At 42.7% G+C, this 21855-nt stretch overlaps 1 protein-coding gene across 5 annotated transcripts in view; it reads right to left on the minus strand.

The window, feature by feature from the left end:
• PPP2R2B (protein phosphatase 2 regulatory subunit Bbeta) overlaps window positions 1-21855 on the minus strand; it is a 485402-nt gene that overhangs the window by 296412 nt on the left and 167135 nt on the right. The window contains exons 1-2 of one of the 5 annotated variants that reach the window (XM_061149443.1): window positions 17322-17531; window positions 16606-16799 (exon numbers count right to left, since the gene is read on the minus strand). The exons of 1 other annotated variant lie outside the window; for it this stretch is intronic. In XM_061149443.1, coding sequence (XP_061005426.1) covers window positions 16606-16675 — 70 coding nt within the window. In that variant the 5' untranslated portion in view covers window positions 16676-16799; window positions 17322-17531. Of the gene's footprint in view, window positions 1-16605; window positions 17173-17321; window positions 17532-21855 lie in introns of those variants that run through there. 3 more of the 5 variants (XM_061149441.1, XM_061149445.1, XM_061149444.1) reach the window with 3 other exon arrangements.

The following is a 21855-nucleotide window of genomic DNA, read 5'->3' on the forward strand; positions in this document are numbered from 1 at the left end:
ACTGATTCCTCACACATAACAGACACTCCATGAATTATTTTTCACCACAATGACAGCTTTATAATTTCCAGTGTGTAAACAATGCATGTAGGTATTGAAAACTGTCATACATTAGAAAAGATAAATAGTAAAAATAAAAGTTCCATTAGCCAGAGATAACCATCATTGGTATTTTGATAACTACTCTGTTCAATGAACTCTCACAGTTCATACAGAAATTTATATGTGAGGAATTACACTATATATACTTGTCTTATCACCGATGTGGTGAACTTTTTTAAATTGTCTTTTTTCTTGCTCACTTCTCCCCTCCCCCTCATAACCAATATTAATAACCCTTTATATACATTTTCATTTGGATGCTATCATATGCCAACTCATATGGTATGAATGACATTTCAGACACTCAATCAATACTTGCTGAATGGTTAAAGAGTAAAATGGGTGGGGGGCGGCATGAAAAAAAAAAAAGAGTAAAATGAACAAACACATTAACAAATGAATGGATGAACGAATAAATAATGACCCATGCTCTTAATGAGCTGGTATATTTCCAAGTGACTGCAGAAACATACAACACAACTTTTGACATCAGCCCTATTACCTAAACCCTAGAAGAAGTAGGAGAAACTGGCTTCAACATGTTAACAGGGAGTCCCAAGTTCAAACTCCCACATAAAGAGTATGTTACTGGCTGCTGTCCTAACTATGGAGACATAATCATTTATTCTCCAACTCAGATCCAGGTTAAAAGCCAGGTACTAAACACCTATACACCAAGCACTACAATGTCCTCTGTAACATAAACTAGAGGAGTAAAGATGTGATAACTGTGTTCTCAGAATCTCTTTTCAGTTGGGAAGACAAAATTCAGGTCTGCCTCTTTCTGACAGGCTGTCTGGACTTGGACCTCAGTTTTCTCATTTATGAAATGGGGATGAGACTATACATCTAAGACTGTTGTTATGATTAAGTCATTCAAATAATTCAGGGGAAATGTCATTAGAAAATGTGGGTTGGAGGCAGGTCACATAGGTCCCGGGAAAGTGACTTAGAGGAACAGGGAAGCAGGAATGGCTGGGGTGGTTGAGGACCCCACACAAGCCAGCCTGTGTGGCTTGAAGATCCGTTAGGAGAAACTCACGTAAACAACGGGACAGGCAGGAAACAGACTTACAAGCACAGGAGAAAATGGTGAGCAGACTAATCTTCTTAAAGGGCCAAACAAAAGGAGGAAGATGTGTTGTGCCTTTTCATCATGTGCCAATGTCTAGATCAAGGCGATCCATATGAGCGACTCAAAGGCAACCTGCTTGTCAAGGAACTGGAAAAAGAAAAAAAAAAAAAACAAAAAAAACCTGGCCTGGGCAATGGGCTCAAATCCAAGTTTCTTAGACTTATAGGAAAAATTCTGATCGGAAAATTTCCATCTCAAATTGTGCTGAGGAAGCTTAGGGACTGAGTAAGCATGTTGGCAGCAGAAGCCCAGTATGATAATCAGACTCCTCTTGCATTTTTCACTACAGTGCACAGAGTTCTTCAGGTCCTGGGGAGACCTTAGTAGGGTTTTGATCTCTGACCCTGCAATAGGTCAGGGAACCTATAAGAAAATACACTTTGTACCCAAATGGAACTGTGCCCACAACTTTCCTCTTATATCCTATGAAGTGACTAGAGGGTCTAACTTCCAAAGCATATTATGTTAGTTTCACCCAGGCTAATCTGACAGATCTGGAATGGGATCAGATATTAATCATTGCAAGAGACATCAGCTGGAGGCACTGAACAGTATTTCCTGTTAAGCTCAGGCTCCCAGGGCAGTTCTTCTCCCCTATATCATATCTTTTTCTTTTAAACTAGCACCATTGAAGAATTCCTGGAAGCTTGTCCCCCATGCATTTAAATGGCCCCAATCAGTACTCTGACTTCATCCTACCTGTGCTGGCTTCACAGCCAGCAGAGAAAAGAAATGAAAGGTAGATTTTAATATTACCATCTCAAATCATCATTGAAACTTAATGCTTCTAGAAACTGTTTTAATACTTTTAGTGGGAAGCCGCTGGATTGCCTCCTAACCACACACATCTTTACCCATTCAACTCACCTACTAACCACACAAATCTTTATCCATTCAACTGTCCATCTGTTCGTTCATCCATCCTTCCACCGAGCCAGCCAGCCAGCCAGCCAGCCATGTATCTTTTAAAGTTTATTTATTGGACATTTAGGTTACAAACTGTGTCTCATTTTTTAATACTTCATAAAATTGTAAATAAAAAGTTAAAGAACTTAGTATTCTTACAGCAATACCTCCAGATAGTTCAAAGGGAGAAAAGTGCCACAAATATTCAAGGGAAAAAGAACTGAGACTTCAGACTGACTCCCAACTATAATCCCCAAAGGCTCGTGAAATACAGAAAGCCGTGAAATACAGTCAGCTCAGGGCTGACTCTGGAACAGCATATGGTTTGAAGTACACAGGTCCACTTAAACATGGGTATTTTTTAAATAGTAAAATACTTGAGAACCACACAGTCTGGCTGGCTGAATCTGGATGCAGACGAACCAGGAGTATGGAGGGATGACTATAAATTATACCTAATGAACTTCTGCATTGTTCAAGGGTTGTTAGAGGGGCCAAAATCACTCGCTAAAAATGCCATCCTGGTGGTAATTTATACGATTTTTACTTTTCATTTTCATAAAATCATTTTCCCAATTTTGGCAGGAAAATTAAGAGATGTCTGGAAATCTTGAGCCAATAATAGAGTCTAGTTTTCTCAGATTTATCGGGGTTCAAATTACATTTGACTACATGTAGTATTAACAAGAAAAAGTTAACATAGCTTTCAGAAATATCAGATTTGAACCTCACAAGAGGCTAGTTCATTAAACAGCCATACTGGTTGTCATGGTGGGTCAATCACTCTTGGAAACTACCTACTCACCAGTTTGAGGAAAATTAACATTTCTGGGTCACCAGGTTCCATATACTTATCTACAATCAATGCCCTGGAACCAGGAAAGTCATTTGATTTAATACAGGTGGGCATCTAAATCCCAGAGGACAAGCTACTCACCCATGTGTTTAATACCAGAAGCTGAGCACTGAGCTTGCTTTCCCACTAGGAAGGGAAAAAGGACCGGGGCTTTGGGGGAGGATAAGGGCAACAGGATCAAAGTAAAGCTCCACGATCATGTCTTTATGACTTCTTTTTCTCCTGATTTTCACCCCATATATGTTCTCTAGGATGAACCTGAACACTTTGAAAATGTATGACAAGGTAAAGCAGAGGAAAACCACAGACTAGAAAAAGTGGGAAAGAGCCAAAGCAATTACAAAGGTGCTCCTTGGTACAGTTTTTTAAGAAAGCAATTGATTTATATGATCTAGAAACTTAATTGTTTGTACCATTTAACCCAGCAATCTTGATGCAGACATTTGCCCTAAGACACTAACCAGAGTGATGATTTAGATTCATCCAATTATTTATCACACAAATATTACATCAAAATACTGGAAATCATCTAAACGTCCAGCATTGGGTAATTGGCAAAATTATAGTTTAACTATGGGATATTACAGAAGAATGCTCACAGTATTGTGTGTGGGACCAAAACAAACAAAACAAAAACAGATATGATACATTTTTCATATAGTTCCTTTATTTATCCATCCATCTCTCTCTCTCCTTCTCTCTCTCTCACACACACAGAGCCTGGAAGAAAATACATCAAAAAATGTTTATAATGATTATGTTCGGGGCTAGAGGTAAATTCGACTTTCTTTTCTTACACTTTTCTTTATAGTCCCAGTTTCCATCAGTGAGCACATATTTTGTTCTCTCACAGCCTCTATTCTTTTCCTACATAGCATTTAACAAGATTTATATTCATGTTCTTACATTTGTGTATAATGTGTATCCTCCCAATAGAACACAAGTTCTATGAGAACAGAGTCTGTATCAGGTTTTTGTTTTTAATTACATACCTGGATTTTTCCTTTTCTTAGCATGGTGCTTTGTATATAATAAGCATGTTTAAAGTGGCTACTGAGTGAGCAGTTACAGGGACACTACCTGGAAGACATGTGGGATGTATGCGGGTTCTAACCGACATCAGACAGTCTTCGGTGTCTATAGTCTCCAGCTCCTTTGCTCAGGAATATAACATTTTCCTTGCTTGCTTTTGCCTCCTAAGAACACACTCCACTCTCGATTAGGAATGCCTCTGCCACTGTTCTCCACCTGTCGGCATCCCACCAAGACCCCACCTTCCCCACCGAACCATTCCTGTTCAGGTGAGCATCCTGTAGCACTTACTGTAGTCACTCACTTTGGAAGATCAACATTTTTAAAAATTTTATTGGGTTCCAAACAGTTTTTTGAACAGGAGTCAGCAAACTACAGTCTATGGGCCACTACCTGATTTTATAAATAGAATGCTAGAATGCAGTCATGCCCACATGCTAAAGTGACAGAGTTGAGCAGACTATACGGCCAGGAAAGACTAAAATACTTACTATCCGGCCCTTTACAGGACAAGCTACTGACCCTATTCTCAAGCATCTACATACTTGTGTAAAATGGAGATAATCCCAGATTTGTATCCTATTAGGTTATTCTTAAGGAAACATGGGATCCAAAGTACATGTCCTTTGTGAAAAAGAAATTATTACAACAGAACTAAATTTGTTCTTAAGAACATACATTTTTGGGTCAGACATATGTGCACTGAAAGTCCTGAGGCTGCTGATTAATGCTAGGCAGTTTACACAACTTCTCTAAGTTTTATCATATATTCCCTCATTTGCTTAATAAACATGTAATGAGTGCTATTTGCCAGATGTTGGCCCAGGAGATGGATAATAGTGGTGAATAAGACCTAAAAGTCTCACCTAATTCAGCCTTAATTGAATTAACCTCAATATAGCTGAGGGTTGTTGTGAGGATTAAATGGTACACACCCCCACACCCATTATCCTATGTATACACACTAATGTAGTACACAATATATACATATACACATAATATATAGTTCATCATATATAGTATAAACAGAGTTCTTAACTCAATTCCTAGTACACTGTAAGCACTCAGCATATGATGGCTCTTCCTCCTTATCATAATTACAACAGAAGCTCTTTTAATAGATCTCTAAGATGACTCATCAGATGAAAAAAGGCTTTCAATTCCCTCTGTAAAATGTGTCTCCAGCATGTTCTACATTCACAGCTAATTTATTAGGCTCATCTCTGGTCCACTGGCTCACTTCCACTTCTTTTGTTTGAGCTGCATGTCTACTGAAAGTCAGTTGTGTTGGTTCCCGAATCCCTTGATGTCAGTTGTACTGGTTATTTAACTGAATATCATGGACAGTGATGACTGTCTGACATGAAAACTAAGTTGAATGCTTTCAAAAGATCATCAAGAACTGTCAATTAAATGTGGGAAAGATAAAATATGGGCGACATTCATGAAAACCTAGAAGGATCTGTAATTCAGATTGCTTCTCAGGGGTCTATACGCTCACTCAATCTCAAGGAAACCAAACTCAGACATGGTCTTTGTCATTTTGGGTGTGGTTTATGTCACAGAAGAATGTGTGCCCCAGTCAGCAGTCCCACCCATACTCAAAGACTAAGCCTTGATTCTTCAAGAAGCTTGTCATCAGAATTAGGCAATGCTGCTTAAAATAGGCGTATCAGGAACTATACATGATATTTAGTAATATCTATAAGGGAAAGAATATGAAAAAGAATATATGTTGGAATCACTTTACAACTGAAGCTAACACAACATCAGCTAAACTTCAAATAAATAAGTAAATATAACAGGTGTATCATTTTTATGATTCTCTGCCTTAACTTTTCCAATTTACCATCAATACTGGTTCCAAATGCATGGAGTGAGAGGGATTCTTTTGTATGTATTCTGTGCTCACGTATAAACAATAACATGTTAGGGACTTCCCTGGTGGCTCTGGCAGTAAAGAATCTATCTGCCAATGCAGGAGACACAGGTTCGATCCCTGATCTGGGAGGATCCCACACACCCCAGAGTAACTAAGCCCACATGTGCCACAACTACTGAGCCTGTGCTCTAGAGCCCGGGAACTGTAACTAGTGAGCCCTCGTGTTACAACTACCGAAGACTGTGTGCCCTAAAGCCTGTGCTCCGCAATAAGAGAAGCCCACACACCAGTAACTAGAGTATCCTCCACTCACCCAACAAGAGAAATCCTGAGCAGCAATTAAGACCCAGCACAACCAAAAATAGATAAATAAATAAAATGTTTAAAAGTATATCATGCTAACAGGGGGCATGTTGCCTCAGCCTGTGCCATATTTTACAGGCAAGAAAAGACTCAGAGAGATGGAGGGTCTGTTCCAAGGCCTCAGAACTGATGTTGCTGGAGGGGGGTCTAGAGCCAGGCAGGCTCTGATTCCATTGTCTCAAGAGAGGCAAATGTAGCACAGATTTGCCCAGTCTGGGTACTTCTATGATTAAGTACCTTTTGAGAAGGACAGAGCATCATCTGCTCAAATGGATGGAGAGGTGCTTGAGAGCAAGAATTTCTATTTCACCATACCCCCCATCACCACCACCATAGCAGCTGGCAAGAAATGCAGTCAATAATTTTGATGAATTTCCTTTCTTACTTTATAACAGTAGAAGAAACTGGGGCTTCCTGGTTTCTGAGAGAACCAAGTTTGCTTGGGATTTACAACCTCCTCCATGGAGCACACAATAGCAAGGGAGACAGTCTATCGTGCCTGTCAGATCATGTCACTGAGAGCTCAGCCTCACCAACTGGCACTTGCTCTTGCCTGCCGGCGCGGCAAGATGAGCAGTGCCCTGCTCACCAGATGGTTATTTGTTCCACCGGCCACCTTTGCTGCATCCCTGATTCACTCCAGCCCAGGACGGTCTCCAGCATTCGTGCTGCAAGGCAGCTCCTGCCAATAACTTTGCCAAATGGCTCCTCTCAAAGTCATGGGCCGCCCAGACAGGCTGGCTCCTCCATCTGCAGCAGCTTTTGGCAAAGAGATGCTTCTCATTCTGTCTCCACTCTTGGCTGCACCAGAGCCTTCTTGCCAGGAGGATGGTCTGACCCATCAGTACATACATTTTAAGCCTACGTCTGTGTCTCCCAGCCTCACCCCTAAGCACAATGTCATAACACACACAGCAGAGACAGGTGATCACAAATACAGGCATAGGGCACCACAGAAACTTAGAGCCAGAAAAACCCACAGAGAGCTCGCCTCCCCTCCCCCATCTTCAACCTCGTTTTAGTAGATTAGGAAATGAAAGCCGAGAGAATAAAAGTAACTAATTATGGTGGCAGGACTGAGAACAACATGCAGGTCTTCTCATGGGCATTCCAAACTACTGCTTAACAATAAAGACTGCATTGCCTTATTTTTCCTCTGTTCAAATTCTTGATAAAAATTAGACCCGTTGTATTTGTAGTGATTCAAAGGAGAATTTCTTTAGATTAATGAATAATTTTTTTCCTGTATCAATATCATGCCTTTTTTCCAAAACAGGTGTGTTCATGTACTACACTGACAGACCTAGAAGTGACTTCTGTTCTGCCACCCACTCTTGGGTGACCTTGGACAAGTAATCTCACTTTGTTTCAACTTTTCACTTAAAGGGGTATAAAGACAGTATCAATGAGGAAGATACTTTAAATCTCAAGTTTATTTGTGGCACAAAGCAGGCCCTCCACGACTGCTAGTCATCAACATTATCTTATATGAACACTCAAATCCACAGTGATTTTAGAATACACATACACAGGAATGCCAGATATTTCTTATATTAAGAAGTTCAAGTTCCTGAGGTTAAATGATTTATCCAAGGTCACTTAGAGAATATATGAAGGGCCACAGATTCCTTCTTGCTATTTTGCTAAGAAATGAGAACCAGTATCTTGGCTTTGAAAGATGATAAAATCAGAAAGGAGAACGTCAACAAGAACATATATACATATACACACACACACACATATATATATATGAATAATCACTGCAGCATCTTATGTAATAGAAAAAACTTGAAACAATTTTCCATCTGGCAACAAGGGAACTACTAAATAAACTATGGTACAGTCATACCATGGTGCACTAGGCAGCCATTAAAAAGAGCAAGGCAGATGTAGGTGTCCAGAAAGGTCTTTCGGATACATCACTGAATGGGAAAAAAACAAAGCGTAAATAAAACAAACAGTATGCATTCAGTTACATGAAAAAACAGTCTCTCCCTCAATGTGTATCTGCACCTGGATATTTAAACGTATGAAAATGTATACAAAGTTGGCTATGAGGAAGCTCAGCAACTATTGACAATGGTAACTCTGGACGAGGAAGTGGGTGGGTGTGGGGATGGATGGTGATTCATGCTTTGTTTTTATCGACTTCCATAATGCTTGAATCTTTTCAAGTAAGAAGGCATTTCTACATTATCTGCTTTATAAATAAAGACATCAAGGCAGAGAGGAACATGAGCGACAACAGTACATATGTCGTGAACCAACGGTCCTCCTAACTTGGGTGTCCTTGGCCCCAACTTGACTTCTGCAAAGTTACATAAGCGATGCTGTTCTCCTCAAGTTTCTTGTTCAGTTCTTCTCCTCTTTGGTAAAATACTTCCTGGTGATATTTTGTACTTAGGGATCCAGGTTTTTCCTTTCAGACCACCTGGGAGCACTCAGCATCTTGCGGCAATATCCCCCCATTAGAGCTGTTTACAGCTTTTCCATACTCAGCACCCTTGTGCATCTGTTGAGGGTCACAGAGCTGAGTCCCCAGCATTAAGCAGAGGAGATGACCTGCCATTCTGTGACTACTTCAGGTTCATTACTTAATGGATTCTCAGCAGTGAAATCAGCTATGCATGATGGAGGAGGCTGTCAGTAACCCGGTGTCAAAAACACCTAGAATACATGGCCTCATAGGTATGGTACTCTTCGGCACACTCCTTTTGGCAGACCTCATCTTTCTCATGTTAAAATCCTGCCTGCAGAGGCCCCTCCAGACCCTGGGACTCCATGCATCTTCTCGCACCTTCATTTCTTTACATTTGCTGGAATCAATCAGGCCTCTCTCCTCTACAGCATAGAAATGACAGTCTGACTTGCCCCTCTACATGCCCATCCTTTTCCATTACCCACAACGATCCTTTCTCCTAAGAAGCCATTAATACTAATTAGTTGTCCATGGATTTCACACATTCACATCCTATCATCACCACTCCCCGCTATTTCCATAGTGAACTTGCAGCGTAAGAATTCAAGGGTTCCTGGATTATTTACGACAAAACTCCTAGTGGTCTTGTAAAAAGAATCTGTGCTTCCAGTGGGATGGTTATGTCAGGACTGGTTTGTCAGGTCAGAGCTGATTTTTAGCTTTATTCTATTGGAATAAAGTTAGTTCTATTGGAACTAATAAATTTAGTTCTATTGGAAAGGCAACAGAAGGAAATTGGATGGTAGAAATGATGTCTGGTGAAAGGAAATTCATCTTTTTAATGTGAGATGTGTAGAGAACTGCTGGAGAGTTACTCTGGCCAACATGAGTCCTTAGACACCCCCATGCTTCACTTCAGTGCAAAAGGACATCAGCCATCGTACAGCTGGCTCTGGTCCACTCCTTTCACTCCAGGCAACTACATGAGTTGCCACTAGATCTGGAGAAGAGACACCTGGAAGGTTCAGTGGGAACTTCACTGTGAGTGTCCCAGGTGGAGGGACATGGAGAGGGCTAGAAAAAGCCAGCTAAATTTCATATTTTGGTTGCTCAGTTCCATATTTTCTTTCTTTTCTCATTATACACATGTGTGAGTGTGCTCAGTTGTGTCTGACTCTTTGCGATGCCAAAGACTGTAGCCCGCCAGGCTCCTCAGTCCATGGGATCTTCCAGGCAAGAATACTGGAGTGGGTTGCCATTTCCTTCTCCAGGGGATCTTCCTGACCCAGGGTCAGACCCACATCTCCTGCCTGCATTGGCAGGGTGATTCTTTATCATTGTGTCACCTGCGAAGCCCTTATTATAGATAGAGGAAAATAAATCTACAGGAGTAAGTTAGCTAAGGATTCTGGCATCAGCTAGGGGAATTCAGCTCCCTCCCTGTGGGAAAAAGAGGAAGGCCCAGACACATGCACTGCCTTGCTGGGAAGAGAGGGACCAGGTGAACTGTAGCGCTGAATGGCCACCACGGGAATGTATGCAGAGTGCTGAACACAGCCAGCATTTCCCCCTAAATTCCAAACAAGACACAGCAGGGATGGGCAAAGAACTCTTTCCTAGATCCAGGCAGTCACTGATTCCAATCTGGTTCTGCCACTTACAAGTATGCGACCTTATACATAAGTTTCTTTGCTTCTCCAAACCTTGCAATTTCTTATTCTGAAAAATGCATCTAATGCAAGTATTCTCTCAGAGTTGCTGAAGGTGATGAAGTGAGTGAACACATGAGAAACATCTAGGAAAATGACTGGAATACAGACAGAACTCAAGAAACCTTCATTCTCTTCCCTCACCTAAGCATCTAAACTGGACCCTTAGCGTCTTCATAAATGCAAATGACAGAATTTAGGAGTGTCAGTCTACAGCTGTGCTCTTTTCATTGAGCATTACCAGTATTTTGACAGGACTGGCCTAATATTATTCACCCCAGGTTTATTGGTATGTTTCTGACCAGCCCTCATAAAGGGCTTGGGATAGCCCCTGGAGACCTGAATGCTAATAATGAATACTTGCTAGTGATTTTCAATGCAGTTTGGTTATTTCGTTTAGTAGCGGAACATTTCCTATCCCCGGAAAGGTCATTTATAATACTGTAAGGCAGCTTCTTCTCACCTTCCATTTCAGATTTTTCTGAGAATAGCAGAGAATTCAAACATTCATCCATATGCATTGGAAATACTATTCTGATCTTGGATTTGCAAAGCAACTTAAGGAACTATTAATACAAGGCAGCTCTCCATCATGACACCACCTCTTTTTACTTTTCTGATGCCCTTTCATTAGCTTCTTATGAAAAGTCATTTTCATGTTTCTTCCTAGTTTTATTCATTATAGCTTCCCTCTTTTCTTGAGGGTGCGTGGGATAGATAGGGACAGAGGAGGAAGCAGGGGCCTTTACTTTCTTACTTTGATTCTTGTGCCCCTAAAAAGCTGTAACATTTCACAGATCACACAGATCTCACATTTGGAGACCCTCTGAACTCAACTCACCCAAAACTGGTCTTTTCTTATTCTACCACATTCCTGAGAAATGGCCATACAGCGTTATTTGAATAATTTAAGTGTGTGGTTAATTACGCTTATACCAAGGTACTCTGTTCTGTTACAATTTCTTAATATGGACCCAAGATCAGTTTCCTTGAAATTTTTCACCCACAGGGCTCAATCTGCCCTGGAGGGCTCTTCTCCTAGGCATCTCAACTGTTCACATACTTTTAAGTGCCTTTAATACACCCATGACGCCCCAAATTATGTATCTAGTCTAGATCTTTCTTCTGAGCTTCAGAACCAGATATCCAAAGCTTACTTGAGAGTCTCACCATGAGGCTAGATGACTCACACACCTCATCAATTTCCAAAGTCTTTTTTCCAGTTTCAGTGAACAGCCCCATCATGCATCTATCCTCATGGCAAGTCTTCCTTGACGCCATCTCCATCATTTCTCCATCTCCACTTAGTCTATCACACCAAGTCAGCCTGATCCATTCTTTCCCTACAATGTATCTCAAATCTACGGAATTATCTCCATCTCTACTCATGCCACCATACTACAGAACAGCTACGGCCTCCTACTTATCTCCCTGCTTTCTCTCCTGTTCACTTCCTAGCAAGCCCTCTGGCCCCAACCTACACAGCAGCAAGTCTGAGCTTTGAAAAAACTAACCTGATCATATTTCCCCCCTGATCAAAATCCTTTAATGGTTTTCGATCCATCATTGGATAAGGTCCAAACTCCTATGGTCAACAAGGTTCAACGTGACCTAATCCCTAAATACCTCTCCAGTTTCTTTTCTGTGACATTATGAACATTTTTGAACAGATAGCAAAGTTGAAAAAAAAAATTACAGTGGATATCCACTGACTGATCTCCTGGACTCTACCATTAACATTTTATATTTGTTCTATCATCTGCTTGTCTATTTATCCATTCCTCTCCCCTAATACTAATCTTTCTTGGTTTGGTCCATTCCAAAGTAAACTACAGGCTTCAGTCTCATTGTCACCCCTCTTCCTCTTGTTCCCTACACTCAGCCCTAGGCATTTTCTCATTCCTTGAATCTGTCAGACTATTTTATATCTCTGTACTTTGGACCTACTGTCCCTTCTACTTGAAATGTCTTCAGCTCCTGTTCATCCCTGACTTATCCCTTGGTTTTCAGCTTACATTTTGTCTGCGGCAGTCCCTGAGCCTCAATCTAAATTAGATTTACCTTTCTGCTTTACAAATCATCTCAAGGCTTTTCCTGTGCTTTTCCTGAATATCACTTATCACAATTGGAAGCTACATAATTCTTTGGGAAATTGTTTGTTTAATATTAGTCTACCTCTTCCACCAGATTTCAAACTCCATGAGAACAGACACAACGTACTGGAGTGTGCAGGATCACTTCTGCAGAAAGTCAATTAATAGTTGTTGAAGGAATTAAAGTCAGAAAGCATCAACAGTTACATAATAATAATGATATCATATTAATATAATAACTATACATAGACTAAGTGAATTTGCTCTTCTTTTAAAAATATGTACAAGCAGTATGGGTTTTTAAAGGCCTCTAAGGGGAAAACGGAACTTGCTGCCAGAACATAACCAGCAAGTTATTTCTGTAACATATTATGGGAAAACCTGAATGAACTTTTCAGCCAACCCAATACATTAAGGCAAATTGCTAAAAGGCTATCCACAGCTAGTGGAGAAGTCAAGAAGAGACTGTGATGGGTTTTAGGGACATCTCTCCTATTTCCACTAGCTCTTCCCTCAAGATCACTCTAAATCAACAACAATGCAAGGAAAAACATTGTGCTTGCAATGCAAGTGCAGTTTAAGTAATAATAACAACAGCTAAAATTACCGAGAGCACCTATCAAGGTCTGGCTTTGTATTAGGCACTTTCTTGAGTGTTTTTCCTGCATTGAAAATGAAAGTCTCTCAGTCAAGCCCAACTCTTTGCGACCCCACAGACTATAGTTTTTTTCACCTGTGGCGTAGGTTCTGCTGTTATTCCCATTTTATGGCTAAGGAAATTGAGAAAAGAATAGTTACTTTTAAACAACAAATTATCTGACTTCTCCTTCTAACCAGATTGCCATTCCCGTGAACTCCTCCTAGGTAGAATATTTATTCTGCCCCATGAGAACATAAGTATTAATCTAGAAAACTCTGATTGTGCTACTGGAGAGGAAGTTTTAGTTGGTTCTAACAAGTCAAAAAGATAGAAAGCTAACCCTACCGATGCTTTTCCTCATGTATAACCCTATACGCACGTTTTCAAACGATTCCTGCAAAGAATTTTCCCTCAGATGGGAACATTATTTACACACAGAGATAAACCACTGTGATCTTCCTCATAACAGGAGCTAATAGTTAAAGAAAAATGAAGCTGTGCAGAATTTCCTAATAGAAGAGCACATCAGACAGTCTTGAGTCAGAAGACAAATTTTACCCTGACTGTATGACCTTGACTAATCAGTGTCATCTCTGGGCCTCAGTTGCTCAGTTTTCTTATTAAAAATGGAAATCACAAGGTCTACTTAACCGGGTATGGACATGTTGAAACACTACTTACAAAAAGCTCAGTGCGTACAGTGCTTGGAAAAGAGAGATGCTCAAAGATAGCAACTTCTAAAAAGGGAGAAAAAGGAAAAGGGAGATGAAGATGGTAACTTCATACTCAGAACAAAAGAAAAGCTGTAAGAAATGTTTTAAATAAATACACATCACGCATTCTTTTCCCACAGAGAGAGAGAAAGACAGAAAAGCTTGGGAAAAGTGCCCTTTAGTGTTTGCATTGCTCTTAGCTGGATGAACTTGCCTGCAGCTACCACTTATAATGCAAATTGAGCTTGGAGTCCTTCACACTAACTACACAGCAAAAACCTTTCAGCTTTAAATAGAATACTGCAGTGTGGAATGATCCAGGCAAAGGGAAGAAAAATTCAGACATAAATGCAAAGGAAATTTTGCAGGAAAAAAGAAAGCTGACATATCTGGGCAAGACAGGAAAATGCAGAAATATCAAAAAAGACAAAAGGAAAAGCAAAGTCTGTAGAAGGACCTAGAAACTAATTCCCCAGAAGGTGGGTTTCAGTTAAAAAAGAGGAAGAAAACTTTGGGGCAAGTCCCCAAATGCAGAGGATTTTAACAATGAATATTTTGATCTAGCGGTGTTCCTTCAAGGTGTACTAACACTTTTGAGGTATTTATCAGAAGAGGAAGGATGCTCTTTTGATGAATAAAATGCAATTGGGAATTGCACGTAAAAAGACAACTTACATTGTCTAAGTACCATTTTTTTCTTCCCAGACTCTCATTAAGCTCAGGTAAAAAAAAAAAAAAACCTTGAAAATGTACTGTGAAATAAAGGTTTGTTTAGTTTTGAATGTAGTGGCACTGGGGTTGGGGTGGGGAGAGTGATCCAAGGAGGCTAATTTGGAAAGATTTTAGAAAATTCTTTGCTATAAACTCTACCTCATTTCGGGCTATATAAACCCAAATATTTTATCTGCAATCAGAGTCTTCCAAAATGGCATCAAAGAGGAACAAAGATGAGGTCTATCTAAGGCCCTGAAAGCAATGAGGAATGCCATGTTTAACTCATTTCTTCATTTTACAGATGATACGCCTACACACATGACCTCAATTTTCCCATCTTCCTAGCTCAGTAAGTTTCTTTTGCCTGCACTTGGAGGCATAAGGCAATACAGAAGAAAACGGCAAGGCAACCCTCTGTCTTTGTTGTCTCAAACACATACACAAAAGTGTGCCCCCAAAGACAATGGACCCAAAGCCAACTTCTCTTTGGATGCTATGCTCAGACCCAGAGCTGATCACCCAGTGAGTCAGTGACAAAGCACTAAGACCAGGGAAGACCATCGAACAATCATGTTGTCACCAGGCAAGTAAACAGACTCAGTAAGCATGGTGCTTGATATGGGGCAGGGACAAGCTAAACATCTGAAAAGCCACCTCTAAGCTCCTGAAGGCCAGAGCTCACACAGCTCTGCTTGATTTGTCTAGAATCACGGACATATTAGGCGTGATGCTCTCCAATAATGATGATGAATAAAGCATATATTTTCAAAGTGCTGAGCATTCTATCTGAAACTTTCAGGGATGTTTATAGAAGACGCCACCTTTACCCCTAAATTGTTTGCCTTTTTCTTTTCAGAACTTGAACTCTTTACCACCCCCGTCCACATTTCTCTAGTAGTCTTGATGTGATTAAATGTGACAGAAATTTTAGCATCCAAGAATAGCAGGAATCATCTGAAATGAACATGCCTTGCTACATGTTCCTAAAACCCTTTCACATACATTTTCTCACGTGGGTATTACAATGTGACGATGCAACACTGTACAGGAGTGCTTAAGGATAAAGGCCGACAGGTAGAAAATGAAAGCAAAAATGCAAAAGTTTTGGTATTTGGAAAAAATGCCACCACTCTCTATTCCCACACAAAAGGCAAATGAGATTCCACCTGCTGACTTTTCTCTCCTGCCTGTACCTCACTCAGGCTAATGTCAGAACAAGCTGGGGGAAACGGTGAGAGAGAGAGAGAGAGAGAGAGAAAGGGAGGGAGAAAGGGAGAGAGAGAGACGACAATTTCACCTCTTGGCAAAGCTCAGCTTACTGAACCCTCTTGCTTTCTGCTGGCTGTTGATTCAGCAGAAACTACTGCTGCAGAATTCATAATGGTGATTTTTAAAGGCCCCACTGATCGCATTGCTCGCCCCACGTGTCAGACTCATTCACTCGCCGCCCCAACACTGTTTCCCAAGCCACCTTTTTATATCTTGCTAATGCACTTCCAAGGGGAGAGAGGTTCGCCCTTTATGAACGGGCCTTTTGGGCTTTTGATTGTCTAAGCAGGTAACCCGGCCGGGGAGATTAACGGGCAGGAAATGAAACCATGCCCTCCCTTGCAGCCACTGAGACACACATCATTCCGCTCAGGGAGAGGAGGACCCAGGGTCCTCTTGGGCCCTCTTCTTTCTTACCTATCCCCCACTCCACCGGCCCCTGCATAAATATTCGGAGAGGGACATCTGCTTTTGGGGGCAGGAGTCATTTTTCCAGCCGGGAGCCCCACCCTGAAAAACCTCACCCCCCGAGGGCCATTTTAACTCCTGTGGGCGCCGGGTCCACCTGCTGCTGAACACCCAGCTCGCCTCGCCGAGCCCGGACGGATGTGGGGCGCCCGGGCAGCTGCCCCTGCGGGCCGAGCCCGAGCCCCCGCCCCAGCCCCGGGGCCCGGAGGAGTCTGCGCCGCTACGCGCCCTGCCGCCCGCGGAGCTCAGCGATCCGCAACTTGCGCCCGGCCCCAGCGGCGGAATGCGGTGGGGCTGGCGTTACCTTCGGTCGCATAGCTGTGGTCGCGCAGGAAACTGTTGTTGATTTTGCGGGTATCAATGTCCTCCTCCATTGACAGCAGGCTTACTTGCGTGGGAACCAGAAGCCGGCAGACAAGTATCCATGTTCCCTCCCCGCAGCCAGTCTCACAGGAGAGGGGGGCAGGGGAGCCAGTGGGACTGCACCATGGTCCGAGCCTGAGGAGGAGACGGGGGAGGCGGAGAGAGAAAAAAAATAAAAACCCGGCAATGGAGCTGTCACCTCCTCCGCCCGGGATCTCCGAGGCTGCGGCGGCTCCTCCCGCGCGCGGTGCGCTCACTCCAGCTCCAATTCCCAGCGAGGATGCTGCGCCTGCCTCCGCCGCCTCCGCCTCCGGGGTGCCAAGATGCGCCGTGCCCCGAGGGGTCTGGTCCCGCCCGCCGCCCCAGGAGGCGCTCACAAGCCGGGCTGGGGAGATGCCCAACAGGTTCCCCTCATTGGCAGCCGCTCCGAAATGCAAAAAAAAAGATCCCTCCTCCCCCCTGGGAGAGCGGGCAGCCACGACAAAATGGTGCCTTGCTGGACCCGAGCTGCAGTGGCGAGATGGCAGGGGCAGGGTTCAGGCTGGCCCGGCCCGGAGGAGGGTGCTGGTCCCACGGGAGGGCGGCTCCGGCTGGGGGGGCTCGGCAGCCGGCGGGGAGCTGGGCAGGGCGCTCGGCGGCCGGCGCCAGCGCACTCACCCTCACACCCACACGCGCGCACTCGCAGCTGCTGCTGCTGCTGCAGGAGGCTGGAGGCGGCTGGTGCATTAAAGGCGAGGCTCCTCCCAACCGCGTCAGCAGCCCCAGGACTCTTTCCCCAGCAGCGGTGGTGGCCGAGGCGGAGGCTGCGGCTGCTCTCTGCTGCAGTGGGGCGCACGCAGCCGCCTACCCGCACCTGGGCAGCGAGCATCCAGCTCCGCAGGTTGACGTGAAAAGCGTAGACGCGCTCTTCCGACCTCCCTCCCCGCCCAGCGACACGCAGCTCAGGGCGGCGTTTACTCCAGCACCCAGAGTCCCCGAGCTCACCGCCTTTCTTCAGACACCTGTGCTCCAGGATAGCAAAGAGAAGGTTCCCTTGAGCAAGCAGGAAATCTACATTCCGGCCTCTTTTGCTCACCCTTCTATCAAGCATACGGTCCCTGGACGAAGGTCAAGGGTGAGGCCTGGGGTTCAAAGCCTCACCCAGAGAGGAGAGAATGCTCAGAGCCTAGCTTAAGCCCTTCTCTGGGTTAGGAATAAATGGGGAATCAGAGGCCAGAACTTTTCTGCGGATCACATCTGACTTCTCCCTTTCAAAGAGAGTCAAAAATATCTTTTAACTGAGGGTGTCTAAGTCTATACTAGCAGAGGGAGGAAGAGGGTCGAATTATGAATCTAGTCGACATGCTCTGAAAAAGTCCATATTCCCTAACCCTTTGCACTCAGTTTTGGTCAAACTGCTCCAGCCCCTCCAGTGGGTTTTGCTTGCTAAGACATAGCACTGCAGGAACCTCTGACTTTTGCTCTCCCAGTGAAAGGTACATTGGAGCCCAGTGCCCCCAGAGTGCTTCCTGTTTCCCAGGGGGAATTTCAAAGATCCAATGAATACCAAAAAGTGGCCTGTCTTCCCACTTAAGCTAGGAAGAAAATACAGAAGTCCGCCCCGCCCCCAATTGTTCCTGAATTGCTAAATCGCAGATTTCATATTTGAAAGAAAAATGAGATCATTACTGTTATGAAACAACAATCATTTCTGAAGCAACCCAAATCACTAGAAAGTCAATTTGGACAAGAAATGTCCCCGATTTCCTCTTGTAGAAGGTATTCATTTCAGTGAGCATCACTGCAGGGGAGAGACATCAGCGAATGTTTTGCTCAGTTAAGCTCCACAAGTTTAGCTGGATGAGCCCAGAGGGATCTGTGAGTTAATTATATACATACAATGCTTCGGCTAACACAATTTAGACAGTATTTGAAGTTCAAAAAAAAACCCGGAAAACAAGTCCTTAACTGAGGTTGGGAATTGCCATTAGACTTCCACGAAGAAAACATTCTTCTGGCAGGTAGAAAATGGCAAGGTCCTCATCTCCAGAAACCAACCGCTTATCTCTGGGAGAAGACAGGAGAAATATTCTTTGATATATAATATTCAGCTTACAAAAGATTCCATTTAATTCTTATCTGGTGATTAAGTCTTCCCTACTTCTTTGACTGTGTGTGCCAAATTCACATATGAAATTCCAGGAAGAGATGAAGACTGATGTACAAATTGATGTAATCCACTTCGGTGCCAGTTGCCATGGCTTGTTCTTCCACGTTATGAGTCGGATCCATCACCAAGACTCCAGTGGTCAGCTCATCTGTAGTTATACAGTCCAGCTTCTCTTGCAGATTGGCATAAGGGGGTAGGGGGAGGGGGAAGAGGGGAAAAGCTAAATTCATCTTAAAGTGGTGAGGAGACATCTTGCTTTGAGTCAAAATGACCTTCAGTTGCCACTGGAGAGCTTGGAGTAGTATTTGAGATGAAAAGTGAAAGTGTTAGTCGCTCAGTTGTGTCTGACTCTCTGCGACCGCATGGACTGTAGCCTGCCAGGCTCCTCAGTTCATAGCATTCTTCAGGCAAGAATACTGGAGTGGGTAGCCATTCCCTCCTCCAGGGGATCTTCATAGCCCAAAGGATTGAACCCATTTGCCCATGCCATTCATTTCCTATCCCTTCCTTACCTCCCACATTGCAGGTAAATTATTTACTGTCTGAGTCACCAGGAAGTGGGCTATATTGGAACAGAGTTACAAGATCAATCAGGAAGGCCCAGGTTTGTTAGCCAGGCTATGCCTGAGAAATTTTCCACTGTAACCAATGGCAGAAGTGTCCCTGCCAGAGATCAAACCTCTGGGTTTACTAAATTTTTCCTTTCCTGTTTTCTGCAAAATTCCTCTTGCATTTATTTTATCCAATAGTATAGACAAGTTTTTTCTTAAGACACAAGTTGTGGGAAGGCAAATTAGATGGCTATCCATTAAGTAGATTAAGTAGACTCCAAGATTTCTATTTTGTGAACCATTCTTTTCTCCTATGGACAGTGGGGAACTAGCTCCTCCAACCAAAACCAAGAAAAATACACCTGTTGGCTTTGTTCTTTAACACAACAATGTGCAATAAAGGAGGTCAGGGAGTGAAGGAAGCCCTGTGCAATCCTGTGGTTGTAAGAGGACTACACAGACCATTTCTCAGAAGACTCACTGACCTTCTTTCTGTTCCTCCAACATGTCAAGTTCTTTCTAAAACCTTTTGGCATTTGCCCATGCCATTCATTTCCTATCCCTTCCTTGTGTTCCTGGCATTCTTCAGCATTGCAGCTGATCTGTCCCTACTTTACTGAGGCATTCCCTGCCCTCCCCATGGTCCCTTCCTTTGGAATTTTTTGTCTGTACATGTTTTTCTTCTTCTTCATGGAACATCTGCATTTTGTACTAGTTGTTTACTTACAATTGTCAACCATTCCACTGTATCTCTGCTATTAAGTGTCTAGCACTTAGTAGATGCTCAATTATATTTACTGAATGGAGATAAATATTTCATAGATGAATAAGTAAATTACTGAATTCGTTCAGTGATATTTAGGTTTCAAAGCTCTACTTTTATTAAAATTCTTGCCCAACAAGAAACTGTTGTGAGTAAATCTCTAGATTGTAATGCCTATTCCTATTGGAAACAATTGTCCTACCCATTCCTGTATGCATAGGCACTGAAAATACTTACTGAGCACTTAATCTATGACAAGAATTTTTGTAGGTACTGCAATACAGTTAGAACAGAGTTCCTTTCTTTCACCAAACTGAAATTCTATCATCTGATTTTAGAAATATGAGCTTTCTTAGAAATACAACAGTGCATTATAAATTATCAGACTAGAGTATAATATTAAGTGCCAAGGCTCTGCTATCAAGCAAAACTGATTTTCTGCCATTTATTATTATGTCCTTGAGCAAAGTTACAAGATTTCCAAACCTATGTTTTTTTTTAATCTATAAATTAGAAAGAAAAATACTACTACTTAATGGAGTTTCTTTGATGATTAAACGAGATAATACTTGGAGAGAATATACTGCTATGACTTGTTGAGTCTTTACTATCATTATCACTGTCAATATTGAACAAATATTTAAGCACCTACCATGTCGGCCATTGGGATAGGTCTAGAGTTTCAGCAATATCAGTGCTGAAAATGTATTGTCATCTCTGCTGTCATGGAACTTAGTATCTAATTTATGGTTTATGAAAAGGGGGGCCACAGGCTGCAGAAGTGGCGGCAAAGAACACTCTGAAAGGCTGACCAGATCCAGGCTTGAGCTATACACAGAAAAGGCCAGTTACAAACACACAGCCCTCTTAAGTTACACAATGCATCATGACAGCACCGGAAAGCATTCTTTCTTTCATCATCTCTCATATGTTCCCCCCTCCCTCAATACTCTCACATACCCCCGGCCCAGTAAGGTTAGCACTGCCTACATTGGAAACCCTTTGTAGGACATGCTATCCAATTAGCACATTAAATATCTACAATTGTATTAAAACCTTTGACTTAAGCCAGTCTAGAGATTCTTAATATAGGCTTCAGGTGTCAGACAGGCCTGGTTTTCTATCTCAGCTCAGGCATTTATGAATTTCATGACCTTTGGCAAGTAATTCAACATCTCTGAGCCTTTGTATTTGCAACACTGAAAGAAAATAATAGGAACCACTTCATAGGATTGTTGAGTGGCTTCAGAGACTGTATAAGGAAAGTGCTTAATACAAGCTTGGCCCATAGCCAGGCCTCACTAAAATGTCCCTTTGGCCTCCTGGTAGTGGCTCATTGGGGTCTCTGTCGGCAGAGAATTGGAGAGATGCACTACCAGTCAGTCAGATGTACGGACACAAGTGACCTAGAAACCTGAGTTTAACCACCTAGCAATCGTCTTAATGAGCCCTGGTCACTCCTTACTGTCTTATAAAAGCCCTTTATAAGACAGGAAGTCCTGTGCAAAGGGAAGGAATTAGGATTATGTTTTCTTGATTTTCACATATGTAAGTGCAGACCTAATCAAGTTTGTCCATCAGGGAATCCTGTGGAATCCCTCTCTAGATCACTGAGCCCCAAATGTCTCTCTGAGATGGTTTGCCACGACTGCCCAGAGGATGACCTCTTGAGTTTCTAGCAAGGTTTGCCATTTCTTTTTGTGCGTGTTACAGCATGTAATAAATACC

The sequence above is a fragment of the Dama dama genome, chromosome 9 (genome assembly GCF_033118175.1).
Source record: "Dama dama isolate Ldn47 chromosome 9, ASM3311817v1, whole genome shotgun sequence".
Classification (NCBI taxonomy): Eukaryota; Metazoa; Chordata; class Mammalia; order Artiodactyla; family Cervidae; genus Dama; species Dama dama.